Genomic DNA, 18618 nt, shown 5'->3' with positions numbered 1-18618 from the left:
TTGAGCTCAGATTTGAACTCAGGAAGATGAGTCTTCCTTGACACCAGTTCTACCACTCTATCCATTTTGCTACTTAGCTGCCTAAAATGAGGTTAAGTGCTTTATTTTTAATGAATTTTTAAGTTTCCTATTAATATAGGTGAGATACTATTTGAAACATGAGATTATAGATTTAGTTGAGGTCTACAGAGATCACTTGATTTAAGCAGACCTATAAAAAAGGTTTCCTATTTTAAGAAATTCTTCATAGGTGATTAGAAGCCCTATTGACTCATTCTAATATATAATCATCTTTACTGCGATTAAATTTTTCCTTTATTGCCAATCTAAATTTTCACTGCTATCATTTAAGTCCATTTCTTATTGTTGAACCCTCTATGTAAGTCTGGATGACAAGTGAAGCCTTCACATATTTTAAAAGCTATCATTACCCCTTGCTAACTTCTTTTTTTAGGCAAAAAATGCTAATTCCCTTATTTGTTCCTCATAACTTTATAGGAAAAAAAAATCCAATATTTATCTCTAAGTCTTTGTACTAATTTTAGGGGAATTTGGGGGTCCAGTTGAAAGAGTAGGGGCACAAATGTTCTTCTTCCTAGATTAGTCAAGTATATATTAGGTGATTTAGGAAAAGTCATTTAGCATTTCCTGAGTGTTTCTCTCAAGCATAAAAGGATTGTTGTCGACTAACTGATCCAGAAACTCTTTTTAGTCACTATTTTCAATTTCTTTCTTTCCTTGTCCTTTTTCAAAAACCTTACCTTCTGTCAGTTTCAGTTTTAAGACAGAAGAGTGGCAAGGGCTAGGCAATTGAGTTTAAATGATTTGCCCAGGGGCACACAGGTAGTGAGGTCAAATTTGAACCCAGGTTCCCCCAATTCCAAGTCTGAGTTAACCTAGCAGCCCCTTTTCTTATCCTTTTAAAGAACTAATAAAATTTGCCTAAAAAGAGATTATTTTGGATTTCTCTACCTCTCCTTCCCTTCTAATTGTACTGAATAATGGAAATAAAAAATAATGAAAAAGCCAAAGAATAAAATTTAATGGATGTATCTAATCCATATACTGGTATAATAATAACTTTATAATATATCATGCTTTAAGGTTTGCAAAGGGAAATACAAATATTATCTCACTTGATCCTCACAACAACCTTGGGAAGTAGGTACTATTATTATCCCCATTTTACAGGTGAAAAGAAAGTGAGGCATATAGAGGTTAAATGACTTGCCCAGAGTCACACAACTAATAAGTGTCTAAAGTTGGATTTGAACTTCAGGTCTAGATCTCTAACCACTGCACTACATAGTTCTAACCATCTAACTATGGATAAGAGAGAAAAAGGATGACATCATTAGAGCCAAACATTAAGGCTAGAAAAAAATAACATTTGCTTTTTTATGTATGATCTCAGTCTGAATGCACACCCACCTTGTACATAACAGGGCTGAACCATACTGGCATGAAGACAAGATTGCATAGCCGTGTTGTGGCACAGTGCTGATCCACACAGACCAGCAGAGCCACATCCCCAAGCTTTCCTTGGCCCATGATCTCCACAGGAACATTCAGGATAATTTCACCCTGTTCCTCATAGATGCCTGGGAATAGCACAATCTTATCATAGATGTTAGCTGAGGTCAAGGCACTGCCAAGGTTGTCAAATTCACAACCAGGTCCAACATAGAGAACCCGCCGGTCCTTTCTTCTTCGGAAGAGGTAAAAACAGTTAGAAGACTCTAGTTCCTGGGCATTTTTGGTCCATGTCTTGGCAGCCAAGTAGTGTTGTTTGAATGCTTCTCTCCAAGACCTAGGTTCCACATCAGGCTGATTGGGCCAGTTGGGATGTCGGCACTCAATACATCTCAGGCACAACTGGCGCCACCTGGTGCTGTCCAGGCTGAGAATGAGTTCATACCAGGCTTTGCACACGAGGCTACATCGACCAAGGTCAGGAAGTCGCAGGTAGGCTAAGATCAGACGCCATAGCTCTAGTGGGAGACCATTCACCTCCATGGTCACCTGGGACATAAGGAACATATACAAAGGTTAAACATAAAATGAGAGGATCGTTTTTTAGACCAATGATACAGTTTTCCTTTTAACTTTACTTAAGGTCTATTTGACCTAAGAACACAAAGAAAGTCCAAGTTCCATTCTCAATTTATAGTATGACTGAATGGAAGTCTAATAATAATAATAATAATAATAACAATAGCTAACATTTATCATGTTCCAGGCACTGTTCTAAGCACTTTATAAATATTATCACATTTGATCTTCCCAACACTCCTGAGAGGTATGTGCTACTATTATCTCCATTTTACATATGAGCAAATAGAGGCTAAGAGACTTGCCTAGGCTCACACAACTAGTAAATGTCAGATATTGGATTTGAATTCAGGTCTTCCTCAGGCCCAGTGCTTTATCCACTATACCAACTAGCTGCCTGGGTCAGCTCCCAGGTCTATCTCTGATATTAACAAATTAACAACAATATAAAGAGGGCCCACAATAATCTTGAGAAACTATGTTAGTTCTTTGGCATGTTCTGGTAAAAGGAGCTGACTAAATAAAAAATATCTTTATTCATGATTATTACTATTATTTATTTAATTTGTATTTTTTTACAATTTTCTGTGACCATGTTTTCCCCTGGCACTGTCCCTTCTCCAACAGGGACAAGTTTCATTGTGATTCCCTTTCCAAAATATCTGATTGAATTGTTACTCACAAACAGCAAATATTCGGATTCTGGATTTTAACCTTGGATTCTCAAGCAACAATGACTAGCATAAATTGCCAGTTCTCTTAACATAAATATTTAGAAATCATCCCTTGGGGACACATCTAATTTTCATCAATCTGAATCCCTTCCCTCTGTCAGTCAAAGGAACTTGTCCTGGCAGAAACACATTTCTAAAAGTTCTAGGGGGTTGGGGAAATGTGTCAATTTTCAAGTTACCTAAAAAAACCAAATGAATCATGAATCTTATAGTTACTCCCCAAAAGAGGACAAAGGAAATCAATAACTAATGGTTAGAAGGCCTACTTTCTTATCTCTATAATACCTTTATGACATTAACCTACACTTTTTCAAAAGGATCCTTAATAACATATGAAAAAAAATTCTCAGGATTTTTTTACAAATTATTTTTTTATATCTAGCCCATCTCTCTCCTGAACTCCAATGCCATACCACTAGCTACCTATTAGACATTAACTGCATATTCTAAAGATTTCTCAAACTCAACATGTTCAAAGTATCTCATTATTCCTTCCTGTTCTCACCATCAAGCCTTTCCATCTTCCTAAGTTTGCTATTGTTGTAGAAGTTGCTATTTTTCTGTCACTTGGGGTTCATAGTCTCGGTCATCCTTCACTCTCCCCTTTTCATTACCTTTTATATGTCCAGTCAGTTGCCAGGTTGTTTTTTTTTTTAATTCTGCCTCCACAATATTCTCACATATGTCCACTTTTCTCAACTTACATAGCTACTATCTTGATTTAGACCTTTATTCCCATTGCCTAGATTATTGCAATAGCCTTTAAATTTGTCTTCCTGCATCCAGTCACTCCTCTCTCCAATCCACGCAGTTGTCAGACTGATATTCCTAATGTGAGAGAGCACTACTCTCCCATAGAAGAAGCTCCAGAGTCTGCTTCTTGCCTCTAGGATAAAAGGCAAAGTTGTCTGGCCTTTGAGGCCTTTCACATTCTGGCTCCAGTTTACCAGACTAGTCTTATTCTCCTTCATTTACTCTATACTGGATGAATGAAAAGGCATTTATTAAACTCTTGTTATATACCAAGCATCTGGGGCAAAAGCAAAACAGATTCTGTCTTCAAAATGTATATATTCTAATAGAGAGAGGAAAAAATATATGTAGGAGAATGATGGCAAAGTAGGGGTGCTTTGGTTTGGAAAATTAATGGGACAGTGAGAAGAGCAATAGGGGAAAGGAAAATTGAAAGGAAAATTCTTTTTTATTGCCTTTATATTATTGATCATAAACCAAGTGATCACATATAATTCTTTAGGTAAAATAACTGCGACTATGATTTTTAGAAAAAGACTCAGTTAGTAGACTGTGTATAGGATGCCAATTATAATAACAGAATATTAACCACAGTATTAGAAAGGATATAGTTTTGCATATTAGAATATTATAGCAACTAACTAGATTAAGGACTTCTGTTGGGAGAATAAACATTTCAGGTCTGTGTAGTTATCCAGGGAAGCTAAAACTCACATAGTAAAAAATAAACCATGCCCATTTGGATTGTGAGTGGACAGTTGAGCAGATGATATCATAGGATGTTTGATCCTGTGAAGATCTATGCCAACTACAGGGTCCCTAGAGTATTATGGGCAAGATAGGTTACTTTGACCTTATACTAGAATGTATTACTTTGTATTAAATGTTATAAAACCTTGTTACCAAACCTTAGTTTCTTAACATACTATGTGTCTTCTGCCTTGTTAATGACTTAGATTAATTAACTGTCAAAACCATATTAAACACATTATTGAACATCTAAGGGGGGGGTCTCTGCCATAGGTTGGGCATGATGAGACCTCCAGCTTTAATTTCCACAATTAAGGTTTGGATCTTCAGCTCAGAATGACGGTCCAGAGATTCCTTTATTTCTTACAGAATTGACTGACATGGTCTGGCCACTATTAATGACAGAATTAATTTAGGACCATAGCATCTTAGATTTAGATTGAAGGGACCTTGGAGACCATCTAGCCTAACCCCCCTCATTTTATAGTTGAGGAAATTAAAGTTTAGAGAGTATAAAATGTCACTAAGCTATAACTAGCAGAGCCAAGAATACAAAAACCTTGGATTCTAAGCCCAGCACTCTGCCCCTGGGACCTTATGTTCTAATAGGTAATCTTTAGCCTTACCTGCCCAGATCTTCAGGTCACTTCCCCAGTCATTTCCAAAGTACCATAGTTGGGCACTTGTCCCCTCTTTTCCTCCCCCTTCCAATTCACCCATCTTTTGCTTACTTGTATTTGTAATTCTAGCACTTAACATTATAAGGCTTTATCAGCATCATGTTTTATTATTCAACATACATGGGGAAAGGGAGGTAGATGGCAAGAAGATGCTCCAAATAGATGGTTGGGATGAGATGTATGGTCTGGGGACATGTGATGGTCATCAATCTGGACACTATGGGACACTAAGGAAGAAATCCTAGAGATGAGAAGGTCAAGCCCTCTAGGTATATTGTCTCTAGAGGTCTGGAGGATGCACAGAGAAGATATGGCTGTCATACGGCTGCAGTGAAATGTTTCAGCCAAACTGCCCTCCTCATATGTCATATTCTTTCTCCTATCTCCTTACTTTGCACAGGCCATCCCTCATACCTGGAATACATGTCCTCCTCACCTCTCTCCCTTAGAATCCCTGGATTCCTTCAAGCATCATCTCAAGTGAAAACTCCTACAGAAAGCCTATCATGATTCTCCCTTCCCCTGTTGTTACTGCCCTCCTTTCAGAAATTATTATATTTACTTTATATTAGATTTTCTGTGTTTTTACATATATTTATGTGTGTATATATGTATGTATACATTGTTTTCTCCATAGCATATATATACTTGAGTATAGGAGTTGTTTTATGTTTGTATTTATTCCTGGCACACTTTACACATGTAATTAATTACTTGATGAATGTTAAATGCCTTATATCAGATCATATCTTCAGACTAACACAATTTCTAAAAGAGGCAAAGATTCTAAGATCTCCCTGTTAGTGTGTTTTTTTAAAAGGCATCTGAGAGGCAACCAAGAGGTTCAATTGATAGACAGGCCTGGAGATGAGAGACCCCAGGTTCAAATCTGACCTCAGATACTTTATAGCTGTGTGACACTGGGCAAGTCACTTATGGACTTTACTATACTTCTGCCTTAGAACCAATACATCAGCGGTTCCCAAACTTTTTTGGCCTACCGCCCCCTTTCCTGAAAAAAATATTACTTAGCCCCCTGGAAATTAATTTTTTTAAATTTTAATAGCAATTAATAGGAAAAATAAATGCACCTGTGGCCATCACAACCTCCCTGGATCACTGCAGCACCCACCAGGGGGCAGTAGCACCCACTTTGGGAATCACTGCAATACACAGTAATAATTCTAAGATAGAAGGTAAGGGTTTTTATAAAAAATAAAATAAAAAGCATCTAACTTCTACCTTTGATGGATCTGTGATCGCACTAAAGTGGTTATTCCTTATAATGGTACAGACTACAACCCATCCATACCTTCAGGTGTGACTGCTCTTGTTCATGTCCCCTCGTGTATTCCCCAGTGAGGATCTATCCAATATGCCAGGGGTCTTCTTTTAGATCTTTGAGCAAAATGCAGTTTTTTTCTATTCCAACAAAATGTCTGCTGTACACAAGTAATGATTACACAAGATTACATGATGGATTAAATCCTAGCACTAACTTTGATTAATAATTATATATTTGTTTAATATATAATATATATTTGCTTAATAATTATATATAATTATATATGATTATTATAAATATCAAGCAATGCATAAAGAGAGAGATATCTGCTCAAAGTTGAATATCATTATCTTGGTATGTGTCCTATACAGGGTCCAAATGTAAGAGGCATACTCATTTGAAGGTAAAGTTTGCTAGATGCCCTTGCTTGGGGATGACACTGTGCTGCTGGAACAAGCTTCAGAATACTATTCCTCATCCTTAATGAGATTCACTGCCATTTACAAAAGATAAGATGAACAAATCACATTTAAAAAATAGATGAAGAATGTCTATTTTCCAGGCTATGAAATGCAGTAGGATGAACAAACCACTAAGTTAACATATTACAATTTATTTTTATATGTTTTATAGATATATAATAAGATAACCTTAGGAACATTTGGGGAATTGAGCAATAATTTCAATGATTCAAAACTGCTCTAAAGCATACACATAGAAAAGGTTTTAATACCAATAAGATTCTTCTGACGAAAAAATATGGCTACAAATAATAAAACATCATTTTCAAAGAATCAAAACTTCAATTGACTTAAAGGGCAATGAAGGAATGTATGGTGGACTATAAGTAAACCACAGTATATTACCAATGTCAGAAACAAAATTAGGACTCTGCTCCCTGTTTTTCATAAAGTTTTATTAGTATCACTAGAATAGGAAAAGGACAGAAAGAGAAAGACTATTCTAGCTAGCCATGTGGGTGGTCTCAACATGGCTCCCTCAGCCACCTTCTTCTTGGCCATAACTGTAGGAAGAGACCCATCCTTCCTTGTCTAGAACCTTTTAATGCCCCCTCCCTTCTGGATCAAACCCAATCTTCTCCAGATCAAGTGCGTTGGCCACAGTCCCATGACCTATCCTAGGTGATACAAACTCACACAGACTCATGTAGACTCAAGTGAGCTGCGTTACCCAGAAAGGGGAGGACAGAACTTTCCTCACACACCAATGATGATCACGTGCAAAAACCCAGAAAAATATAATCAAGAAAATGTATGAGCAGAAAAGTAGATAGATTGGTTATATGGAGAAAGTGAGGAATAAAAAAGATAGAATAGTCTAAATGGTAAAAGGCCCCCAACATGTACAAATCCCCTATGAAGGATTTATGGGAGAAGAGAGATAAGAATAATAAAGGATAAGAAGATGTGATTGGATTATGAGCTATATTGACAGAATATCTATGTAGATAGATCATAGATCCATTCAATAATATAGTAAGTAATCCTTTAGTATAAAGGAAAATATAAAACTTGCATCATCTCTATTACACTGAACTGAATGAAAAAAATGGCTCTCTCATTGAAAATGAGTTGCTATATAAAGTACAGTCAAAGCTTGCTAATTTTGACTAACTAGAATGCCAGCCAGTATCTACTGGTGTAAATCCTGAATTACTATATCTTTTTATGAAAGGACAGTTATGGAATATTATGAGTAGTTCAATCTACTCATTTTACAGGTGAGGAAACTGAGATCCAAAAGTGATTTACCCTTATATCATACAGGTAGAAAGTGGCAAAACCAGGCTTTGAATTTGGATCTTCTCACTTTAAATCCAGATATCTTTCACTATACCACAACAAAAATGAGTTCAGGAGCATGCAGTGGAAAGGGAGAGCAGAAGTGGCTAGTGACTAGGGGAAGATTAAGAGTGAATTCACTATAGGGAAAAGGAGAATGAAGGTCATGGCAGAAGCAATGACCTAAGGAACTAGCAGTGAGTCTCTTTTCTGCTTATCCACTTCCCTAGCTGATCCCAGCCTGATCAAGCAAGCAACAAACATTTATTAAGCATCTACTGTCTATCAGGCACTATGGTAGGCACTAAAAATACAAATGTTACTACAGTAGCTCTCCAAGTGTGGTCTATGGACACCTGACCCTTTCAGGGGGGTCTGTTTGGTCAAAACTATTTTCATAATAATGCTAAGGTGTTATACTCCTATTTAATGTATTCTTCCCTTATATAACTACAAATACAAATGTGAGGCTCCTATACTGCAAACAAAACAATATATTGGTACAAACTGAATGCAGAAGTAGTATGGGAATCTGGCTGTCTTCTATTAATGCAACCATTAAAAAGATTTGCAAAAACATGTAAAATGATGTCCCTCTTTTCATAAATTTTTTATTTTCAAAATAGTTATTTTTCATAAGTGTTATCTAAAGATTTGATTAGTTTATTATTATTTTAATGAATTAATAAATATTTAAAAGTTAGTTTTAATTCCAAATACAGTAAATATCAATTTTGTTGTTTAGTCATTTCAGTCATGTCTGACTCTTTGTGACCCTTTATTGGGGGTTTTCAAATACTAGAGTGTTTGTCATTTCTTTTTCTAGATCATTTTGGAAAAGAGAAAATTGAGGCAAATAAGATTAAGTGACTTGCCCAGCCCAGGATCACATGGCTAAAGAATGTGTGAGGCCAGATTTGAACTCAGGCCTAACTCTGGGCCCAGCACTTTAATTACTGTGCCACCTGGCTGTCAATAGACATAACCTAAATAAACAAAATTTCTTTGCGGTCCTCAGTTTTTAAGAATGTAAAGATGCCCTCTGACCAAAAAGCTTGAAAACTAGCATCTACTGTACCCTGCTTGATATGGGTTTTCAAGCCAGGTGGCTCATTTGGTAGCAGGAATATTGCAGTTTGGTAAACCTAAGGAAATAGCATCCCAGGTCTGGGAAAGGGGCTGCCTGGTTGGGCAACTGATTCTGGGAGGATCTGGGGATTGAAGTAAGGTGGAGAATGAGGGGAAGGAGGAGCTTACATCCTCATTTGAGGGAGTGACATTGGGAAGTACCAGTTTTTATTACTTTATTTTGACACAATGTTTTCAATAAGAGACCATCAAAATATTGGTCATAATCAAGAAGATTATTTTTTTGTGTAAGTGATGCAGTGGGTGGAGTGCCAGGTCTGGAGTTAGGAAGATTAATCTTCCTGAGGAAAAATCTAGTCTCAGATATTTTCTAGCTATATGACCTTAGACAAATCACTTAACCCTATTTGTCTCAATTTCCTTATCTATAAAATGAGTTGGAGAAGAAATGGCAAACCACTCCAGTATCTTTGCCAAGAAAACCCCAAATAGTCACAAAGAGTCAGACATGACTGAACTGATGACAGGATTTCACCAGTGTGAGGAATTCCCTAGTATAGAAAATACCTTTATCGATGGAGACCAGCAATTCATCTCTAACTAATTGCCTTAAAAAGTTGCTTCAAAAAAGAATCCACAAACAATTTAAGTGTCTAGCATATGGTCACAGATGCAGTATGTGTCAAGATACAACTTCAGCTCAAAGGGTAGTGCTCTACCAATTATGCCATGCTGCCTCTTATCACAAAGAATATTGGAAACCAAATTTAAGATGGCATTCTACTGTTGAACAAAACCTTGAGTACTATGTGCATAACCTGTCAATCTTCAAGGAAGACCACATAATTGAACCAGAAAAGGTTCAGAGAAAAAGAAATAAAACTAAAATGGGGGCAGGACAGTAAGAATTGTAATATGAGAAAAGAGGGAAAAAATGGCAACTGCAGCTAGAAAAGATTGTGGTTATGGGGAGGATATGCATAATTTTTCTAAAAAGAATTATATAAGCACATTGTTTCACAAATAGAAGTAAAAGGAAACATGTTGATATCTTTAAGCTATAACATTTTTAATTTAAAGTATTTCTATGTAGCTTTTAAAAATTTTACAAAAATAATTTAACCTCCCAAATTAACTTTAATGCCAATTTATCAAAATTATATATAAATGTATATAAAAGTTTCTCTGTTGATAAAACAAAAAATGGAATAGGACATGTATCTTGATTTCATTTGAAAAAATCTCCCATTATGCCTTTGTGGACAACTTTGCAGAAAACAGGTGTTCATTTAAAAAAAACCAAACTACCTGAACAATGCTGTTGAATGGATTCACAGCTAGTCTAATAATAGTGAAAGAATAATTCTTTGTCAATCTGTGGAGAGGTCTCCAATTGAGTGCCATATGGCTCTGCCTTTGGTCCTGGCCTTTTTGATAGTTTAAATGAGAATGCAAGGAGGCATAGTGATGAAGTCTTCAGATGACAGATAAAACTAGGAGGGATAACTAATGTAATATGTAATATAATTGAAACTGAAAATGATCCAAATCAATAAGGTGAAATGTTGTTGTTTTTTTTTAAAAAAAAGGTCCTACTTCCACAAAGTCCCGTTCTACTAGTTTATCATGATGTAAAGTAACCAAGCATCCTTGGAAACCATAAAAGTGAGGCCCAAGCTAGTTCCAACAAATCCTACCAAGTTAAAAAAGTTTTGAGTTACAAACTTCAATAAAACTGCTGTCTCAAAAACAGCCTGCCTAAATTCAAAGAGGCTTATCATCAGAAGATGTTTAATTTTTGGTCCACATAGCTCATGTAAGTAAGGCAAGGGGTGATAATTTGCATTGGTGGGTGAAGCAATCAGATCTTTGTTAGCCCTGAAATAAAGTACCAAGGTTCTGCATTTAATTTTTTAAAAAATCATTGGCACCATTCATGATTCCAGAGGCTCTATGATGAAACATATCATTCCTCATGAGCAGTGATGGATTTAGGGTGCAGAATGAGACATATATATATTTTAAAATACAGCCATTGAGGGGATTTCTTTTGCTCAGCTATGCATATTTGTTATAAGAAATGTGTTTTTCTTTTCTTTTTCCAATTGGGAGGGAGAGAAAATAGGTTTCTGTTTAGTTTTGTTTTTTAAATAGAGAGGTGGGGAGGGGGATGCTACAGATGTGAAATGTTGCATTATGCTGTATGAATAGCTTTTCTTAACTTTTGTACTTTGTTGCAAGAGACCTCTCACGAAGCAAAATAAGCTGTAAATGTTTCTTTGGTAATACCAAAATACATCAATAAAAATGTTTAAAAACAAGAAAATAATAAAATAAAATGTATTAATTAACAAATCTTTGGCATAGGTTTGACGATTTGATTTAGCACATTTAAAATTTGATGATACTAGTTGACCACAAATTAACTTGCACAATACTTTAAAAAAAAAAAAAAAAAAGAGGACACAATTTCATGCTGTTTTAAGTGAAGCATGGTCAGAAGCAGAAAGAAGCAGTTTGACAATACTCCATGCCAGTAGGCACCACATTTTAAGAGGGGCATTAATAAGTTATAATTTATATGAGAGGGAAATGAGATAATGAGGGTTTTAGAAACTATCCAACCAAGCTTAATAGAAGTAACTGGGGATGTTTATTTTTCTTTCTTTTTTTTTTAGTGATTCTTTCATTTCTTTTTATTTTACTTTTATTGTCATACAAAATACATTTCCATATTGACTACTGTTGTAAGAGCGCACTCTTAAATAACCAAAGCCCCAAAATAAAACCATAAATACATTGATGTGAAAGGTGATTCCAACAGTTTTTTCTCTGGAGGTGGATAGCATTTCCCATCCTTCAGGATTGTCCCAGACCATTACATTGCTAAGAGTAGCTAAGTCTTTCACAGCCAATCATCAGACAATGTTCCTGTGGACAATGTTCTCTCAGTTCTGCTTATTTAACTCTGCATCATCTGCAGATCTTTCCAGCTTTTTCTAAAATCCTCTTGCTTTTCATTTCTTATAGTATAGTAGTATTCCATCACCAAAATGTACCACAATTTGTTCGGCTATTCCCCAATTGATGGATGGGGATGTTTATTCCGAAGAAAATTAGACCAAAGGGAAACATGACAGTTATCTTTAAATATGTGAGGGGCTCTCAAGGGACAAAGAGATTTGACTAGAAGCAGTATGGCACAGTGGAAAGAGAATTGGGTTTGCAGTCAAAAGCCAACATTCTACATTTGGCTTTCACTTTCAGCCTTGTAAACATGGACAAGATAAGTAATTTCCATTAGCCTCAGTTTCCACAGCTGTAAAGTGAGGAAGTTGAGGAGCCCCTTTCCATCTACAAATCTATGTATTATCTATTTTATTATGGTCTATTCTCTCTAGTTAGCAGAAAGACAGTCCAATGGACAGAATTTTGTGAAAGATGTGTTCAAAATAAAGACTCTTTTAATGATTAGAGCTATGCAACAATGTGACCCATTGTTTCATGAAGCAGTAATGTTCACATCATTAAAGGCATAAGGGAGAGGCTGGATGACTATCCACCAGGAATTTCTGCATTAGGTAGGAGGCTAATCTAGGAAAGGGGATATTAGTCTTTTTTGTGTCAGGGACCCCTTTGGCATTCTAGTGAAACCTATGGAATCCTCTTAGGATGCAGAAAATAAACCAATTTACATATATGTGTATATATGTAAAATTTTCCTATGAAATAGGTCTTGTTCACTCTAATTTTGCTATGACATAATTTATTTCCTGGAAGATCCTATAAAGCCAGAAAATGAGGGCTAGGATAGTGTTCAAAATAGGCACCTACGTAAGTAGGGTGGGGAATCGGTGATTATGGAAGAAGACACAAAGAACAAAGTATTTATTAAAGATGAACACGTCTTCATGGGTACTAGAGAAAGAGAGCAATAGTGACAGCTATATTAGTGTAGTGACTGAAAAATTAAAGGACTCTTTCTCACTTTCCAACAGAAAATTACTGAAAGTCATCAAACAATTCAATAATAAATTTCTATTAAATGCCAAGAATTTGTTTTGTTTGACTATGCATATTTGTTACGAAGATTTTGTTTTTCCTTTTTTTTAATGGGAGAGGAGAGAAAATAAATGTCAATTGAAAAATATTCTTCATTAAAAAGCAAAATAAATAAATACAAAGTAGCACCAGGAAGAAGAGAGTAAGCACTAATAACTGGGGAAATCAGAAAATGTTTCACATAAGAGGTGACAGCTTGAGTTAAGAATTTTAAGAAGCAGAGATAAGAAAGAATTGTACTTCAGGCATGGGGGACAGTCTGCGGAAGGCATTGAGGGGGTGATGAAACATAGTGTTTCATGGAACAGTTTGACTAAAGTCTGGTGGGTTTTCATAAAAGAAAGCTAACAAGACTAGAAAAAGAAATAAATGAACATATGTTAATGCTGGGAGATTGTAATGCTTCATTCCTAAAATGTAGCAAATCAAGTAAAGATTAACATAGAAAGCAAAGATATGAACTATTCATTTAATAAACTGGAGGTAACAACTGTATAGAAAGAGAAATTAAATGAGAGAAGCAGAAAATGGACTTTTTAACATGCAAATGAAAATCTTACAAAAATAATCACATACTTAGTCATAAAGAAGTCCTGGATAATTGAAAAAAGGCAGAAATATTACATAGTCTAGTTTCAGACTACTATGGACTATAAATAGAAATAAATAACACAAATAGAATCTAAATAGAATAAATAATATGTACATGGTTCCATAAAACTAAAAAATAATATTAAACAATAATTGTTATTAAATAATAAACAAAAGAAAAGTCAGGATATTTACAAGAAAACACTAATATCACTTTTAAAAAGCCCCTGGTGGGGGGGGGGCAGCTGGGTAGCTCAGTGGAGTGAGAGTCAGGCCTAGAGACAGGAGGTCCTAGGTTCAAACCCGGCCTCAGCCACTTCCCAGCTGTGTGACCCTGGGTAAGTCACTTGACCCCCATTGCCCACCCTTACCACTCTTCCACCTATGAGATAATACACTGAAATACAAGGGTTTAAAAAAAAAAGCCCCTGAGATATAAATGAAGTTATTTTTAGAGGCATATTTAATAGCACTGACTACCTAACTTAAAATAAGGGGAAAAGAATAAATCATTTAAGTCTGTATCTAAAAACATTAGAGGAAGGAAAAAATGAAGTAGAAAATATAGATAATAAAGCTCAGAATAGAAACAGATAGAGAATGAATAAATAATTTCACTAATATTTATTTGGCACTGAGGTTTTTTCAAAAATTGCAATAAAACTGACATATCACTAACAAATTTAATCCAAAATGGGACAAAAAATTTCAAAATTAGAAATGAATAGGAGAAGATATGAAAACTATGGAAGAAATTAAGACTGTCCTCAGAGAATAGTATGCTCAGCTATATACTCATAATTTTGGGAATGTAAATAAAACATTATGAATATTTTCAAAAATATAAATTACCAAAATATAAAAAAGAATAGATGATTTAAGTTGACTTATTTATTTATTTAAATCCCTTACCTTTCATCTTGGAATCAATACTGTGTTTTGGTTCCAAGGCAAAAGAATGGTAAGGGCTAGGCATTGTGGGTTAAGTGACTTGCCCAGGGTCACATAGCTGGGAAGTGTCTGAGGTCAAGTTTGAACCCAGGACCTCCCATTCTCTAGGCCTGGCTCTCAATCCACTGAGTCATTCAGCTGCTCCCTAAGTAGACTAATTTAAAAGAAGAAATAAGATAAGCTCTTCATGAAGATACATTTTTCCAGACCTGCCAAGAACGAATAATTTCTATATTATATAGACTTTCTAAAAGTAGAGAAAGATGCAAAACTATCCAATTTTTTTTCTGAGACAAATAAGATCTCAATTCTAAAATCTGATAAAGGAAATAAGAAAATGACAGGACAATTTACTTAGTCAATAGCTACCAAAACATTAAACAAAAAAAATGTTTAACAGAAAATGGCAAAACATTTTTAAGTCATCTCCTTTTGGATATTTTCTCTTCTTTAGGTGTTCATGATTCTATTCTCTCCTAGTTTTTCTCAGTCTCCTTTGCTGGATTTCCTGTGGGCTTGCCCCAGAGCTCTACCATAGGAATTTTCCCCCTCATCAGTTCCCATGGGCTCAACTAGTATCTTTATACAGATGACTCCCAGATCTATCAACCACTAAAATCTCTCATAAGCTCCAGACCAACACCACCAATTGAATTTTGGACATCTGAAAATGTGCCCCACAAGCATATCAAACAATATGTCCAAAACAGAATTCATTATCTTTTCACCCAAATCTTCCTTCTTACCAATTTTTCTGTTACTGTCTAAAGCACCACTATCATCTCAGTCACCCAGATGTTCAGCATCACATATCCTTGACTCCTCATTCACATTCATTTCAAATATCCAATATATTGGCAAATCCTATTGTTTCTGCTTTTAAGGCTTGTATTCATCATCTTCTCTCTACTCACACAGTTGCCATTTTTGTAGAGGCCTCATCACCAATGTCTTAGACTATGGCAATAGCCTTTTGATTGGTCTTCCAGTCTCAAGTCTGTCCCCACTCCAATACATTCTTTATTCAACTGTATGCCGCCTCCCAACTCAATAATTCCAGAAACTCCTTGTCACCTCCAGAATCAAATATAAACTCCTCTGTTTGGCATGTAAACCTCTTCACAATGCACTTAACAATTGAACTTCACTGGTCTATTTGCACACGACTCTCCATAGACTGGCTCTTTGTACTGGCTGACTCCTCACTTCTGTCTCTTAGCTTCCTTACCTTCCTTCAAGACTGAGCTCAAATCCCCCTTCTACAAGAAATTTTCCCAGGGGCTTGTTGCTTCTAGTCTTTTTTTTCCTAAGAGTATCTTCCATTTATACTATATAAATCTTATATGTACACAGCTGTTTGCACATTGCCTCCTCCATGAAAAAGTGTGGGCAGAAATTGTTTTTGCCTTTTTCTCTATCCTCTGTACCTAGTACAGTGTCTATCATGAGATAAGCAGTTTCAATAAATTTTTGTTGATTGACTGACATTTAGTTTGATTATAGGGGAAAATAAAGATTGATAAGGATACCAGTGACTTCTAACCAACAAACCAGTGTTAATTCTAGAGCCTTTGTCAAGTACTTGGATCATATAAGCACTAAGTGAATAGTAATACTGAAACTATAGATGTGCTCAACTGGTCACATGGGCCATATTGATAAATTCTGAGATTATGTACCTGTTGCTAAATTCCAGGTATTTCAATTCACTATTATAATCCATTAAAAAAACAACATTTCTTAAGCGTTTATATGCAAGAAAACCTGCCCCTACCCTCTAAGAGCTTAAATTTTACATATTCTATTGGGAAGATACAAACTATATGTGGATAAGTAATTACAAAGGAACTTAAAGAGTGAGAGAACATCCACAACTAAAGAACCGGGAAGGCGTAAGTTAGGCAGGGAGCCCTGAGCTGAGTTTGAATGGAAGACAAGGATTCTAAGGGGTGGTGGTGAGATATCCAGACATGTGACAGTCTCTGAAAGGCATGGATAGAAGAGATAGAACACTGAGTAAAATGAACAGTATGTAGGCTAGTTGGGATAGAATACAGAATTTATGAATATGAATAATATGAAATGAGCCAGTTTTAGAATGACTTTAAATGTCAGGCTGAGGAAGGGCAATTTTGTTTTGTATTGTTCAGCTGTTTCTGTCCTGTCTGACTCTTCGCAACCCCATTTGGAGTTTTCTTTATTTCTTTTTGAATATATGTTTATTTTCCCAATTCCATACAACAACAATTCTCAACATACATTTTCTAAAATTATAAGATTCAAATTGAATCCTTTCCTCACACTTATCAGTGATGGTAAGCAATTTGATCTGAATTATACATGTATTATCATGCAAAACTTACTTCCATATTGTGTAAGAAAATATTCACATAAAACCAAAACCTATTTGAGGTTTTCTTGGCAATGATACTGGAGTGACTTGCCATTTCCTTCTCCAGCTCAGTTAATAGATGAGGAAACTGAGGCAGAGTTAAGTGACTTGTCCAGGGTCGCACAGCTAGTAAGCATCTGTGGCCAGATTTAAACTCAGGAAAAGGAGTCTTCTTGACACCAGGCCAGACACTCTACCCACCATACCACCTAGCTGCCCTAGAGAAGGGACAACTGAGATCCACTAAAGATTTGTGAATATATGAGTGTACTAGTAATATCTGTCTTAAGAATATTAATTTGGCATGGAAATATGTTTTGCATGATTGCCTATGTATAACCTATATCAAATTGCTTCCCTTCTCAGGAAGAAGGGAGAAAAGGGAAGGAGGGGGACAGAATTTGGAAGTAAGTTCTGAATAATGAATGTTGGAAATTGTTTTTGCATGTAATTTGGAAAAACCTTATTTTTTTAAAAGAATATCAATTTGGTTCCTGTATAAATGATAAATTAGAGAAGAAAGATTAGAAGTAGTGAGACTAATTATAAGGCTCTCCAATAATCCAGATAAGGATGGGAGAGTAAGGGAAAATGAAGAATTAAGAATGACTAGGGTTTCACTAGGTTGGATTTTGTCAGGCAGAGATGGCCAGTGACACTGAACAACTATGAGCTTCACTTGCATTTCCTGCCAGGAGATGCAGATTCCTTATTCTATAGAGATTGGAAACCTTAGTGAGTCTCATTTTGTAGAGGGGTTTGGGAGAGAGTAAAGGAGGTTTGCAAAACACAAGGAATTGCTAATATTTTTTGTATAATAGCTGACAATTTGGGATGTTTAGAGAGCATGATGTCAATGGAAGCAGATCTAGCACTAGACTAGTCCTCCCAGTCCAGATCATCCATGGATTACACTCAGATTCAGAATGAAGATCTATAAGAAGTGATAATGGGACAAAAGAAGTATCACCTTTGGGAATTCAAATGTAGTTCCCATAGAGAACTCTATTATTGGGAGAGTAAAAAAACTGCAATGAAGTACTATATCAGAATATAAATGCTCTTAAGGAACACAAAGGTAGTGGGTACTACTCAATGCCAACTAATCTAAAAACTAATAAAATAATAATTAGCATTTACATGCCACCTTAAGGTTTACAAATGTCTAAACAAGTTATGTGATTTGATCCTCATAATAATAATAATCATTATATCCGTGGATTGAGAGTCAGGCCTAGAGACGGGAGATCCTAGGTTCAAAACCGGCCTCAGACACTTCCCAGCTATGTGACCCTGGGCAAGTCACTTGACCCCCATTGCCTACCCTTACCACTCTTCCACCTAGGAGCCAATACACAGAAGTTAAGGGTTTAAAAAAATAATAATCATCATTATAATAATAGCTAACTTTTCTATAACACTATGAGCCAGGCTCTGTGCTGTGTTTTACAACTCTGGGAAATAAGCAAAAATCCTG

The 18618-nt window shown here is 35.7% G+C and overlaps 1 protein-coding gene across 2 annotated transcripts in view; it reads right to left on the bottom strand.

Annotated features, from left to right (window-relative positions):
• FBXO10 (F-box protein 10) overlaps positions 1–6349 on the bottom strand; it is a 67861-nt gene extending 61512 nt beyond the window's left edge. The window contains exons 1-2 of one of the 2 annotated variants that reach the window (XM_044660956.1): positions 6282–6349; positions 1432–2022 (exon numbers count right to left, since the gene is read on the bottom strand). In XM_044660956.1, coding sequence (XP_044516891.1) covers positions 1432–2016 — 585 coding nt within the window. In that variant the 5' untranslated portion in view covers positions 2017–2022; positions 6282–6349. Of the gene's footprint in view, positions 1–1431; positions 2041–6281 lie in introns of those variants that run through there. The other variant, XM_044660948.1, reaches the window with a different exon arrangement.
• Between the last annotated feature and the right edge of the window lie 12269 nt (positions 6350–18618).

Source organism: Gracilinanus agilis, chromosome 1 (genome assembly GCF_016433145.1).
Source record: "Gracilinanus agilis isolate LMUSP501 chromosome 1, AgileGrace, whole genome shotgun sequence".
In the NCBI taxonomy this organism is placed as follows: Eukaryota; Metazoa; Chordata; class Mammalia; order Didelphimorphia; family Didelphidae; genus Gracilinanus; species Gracilinanus agilis.
Note: the sequence above shows the minus strand (reverse complement) of the source record. Positions and strands in the feature narration are given on the sequence as shown.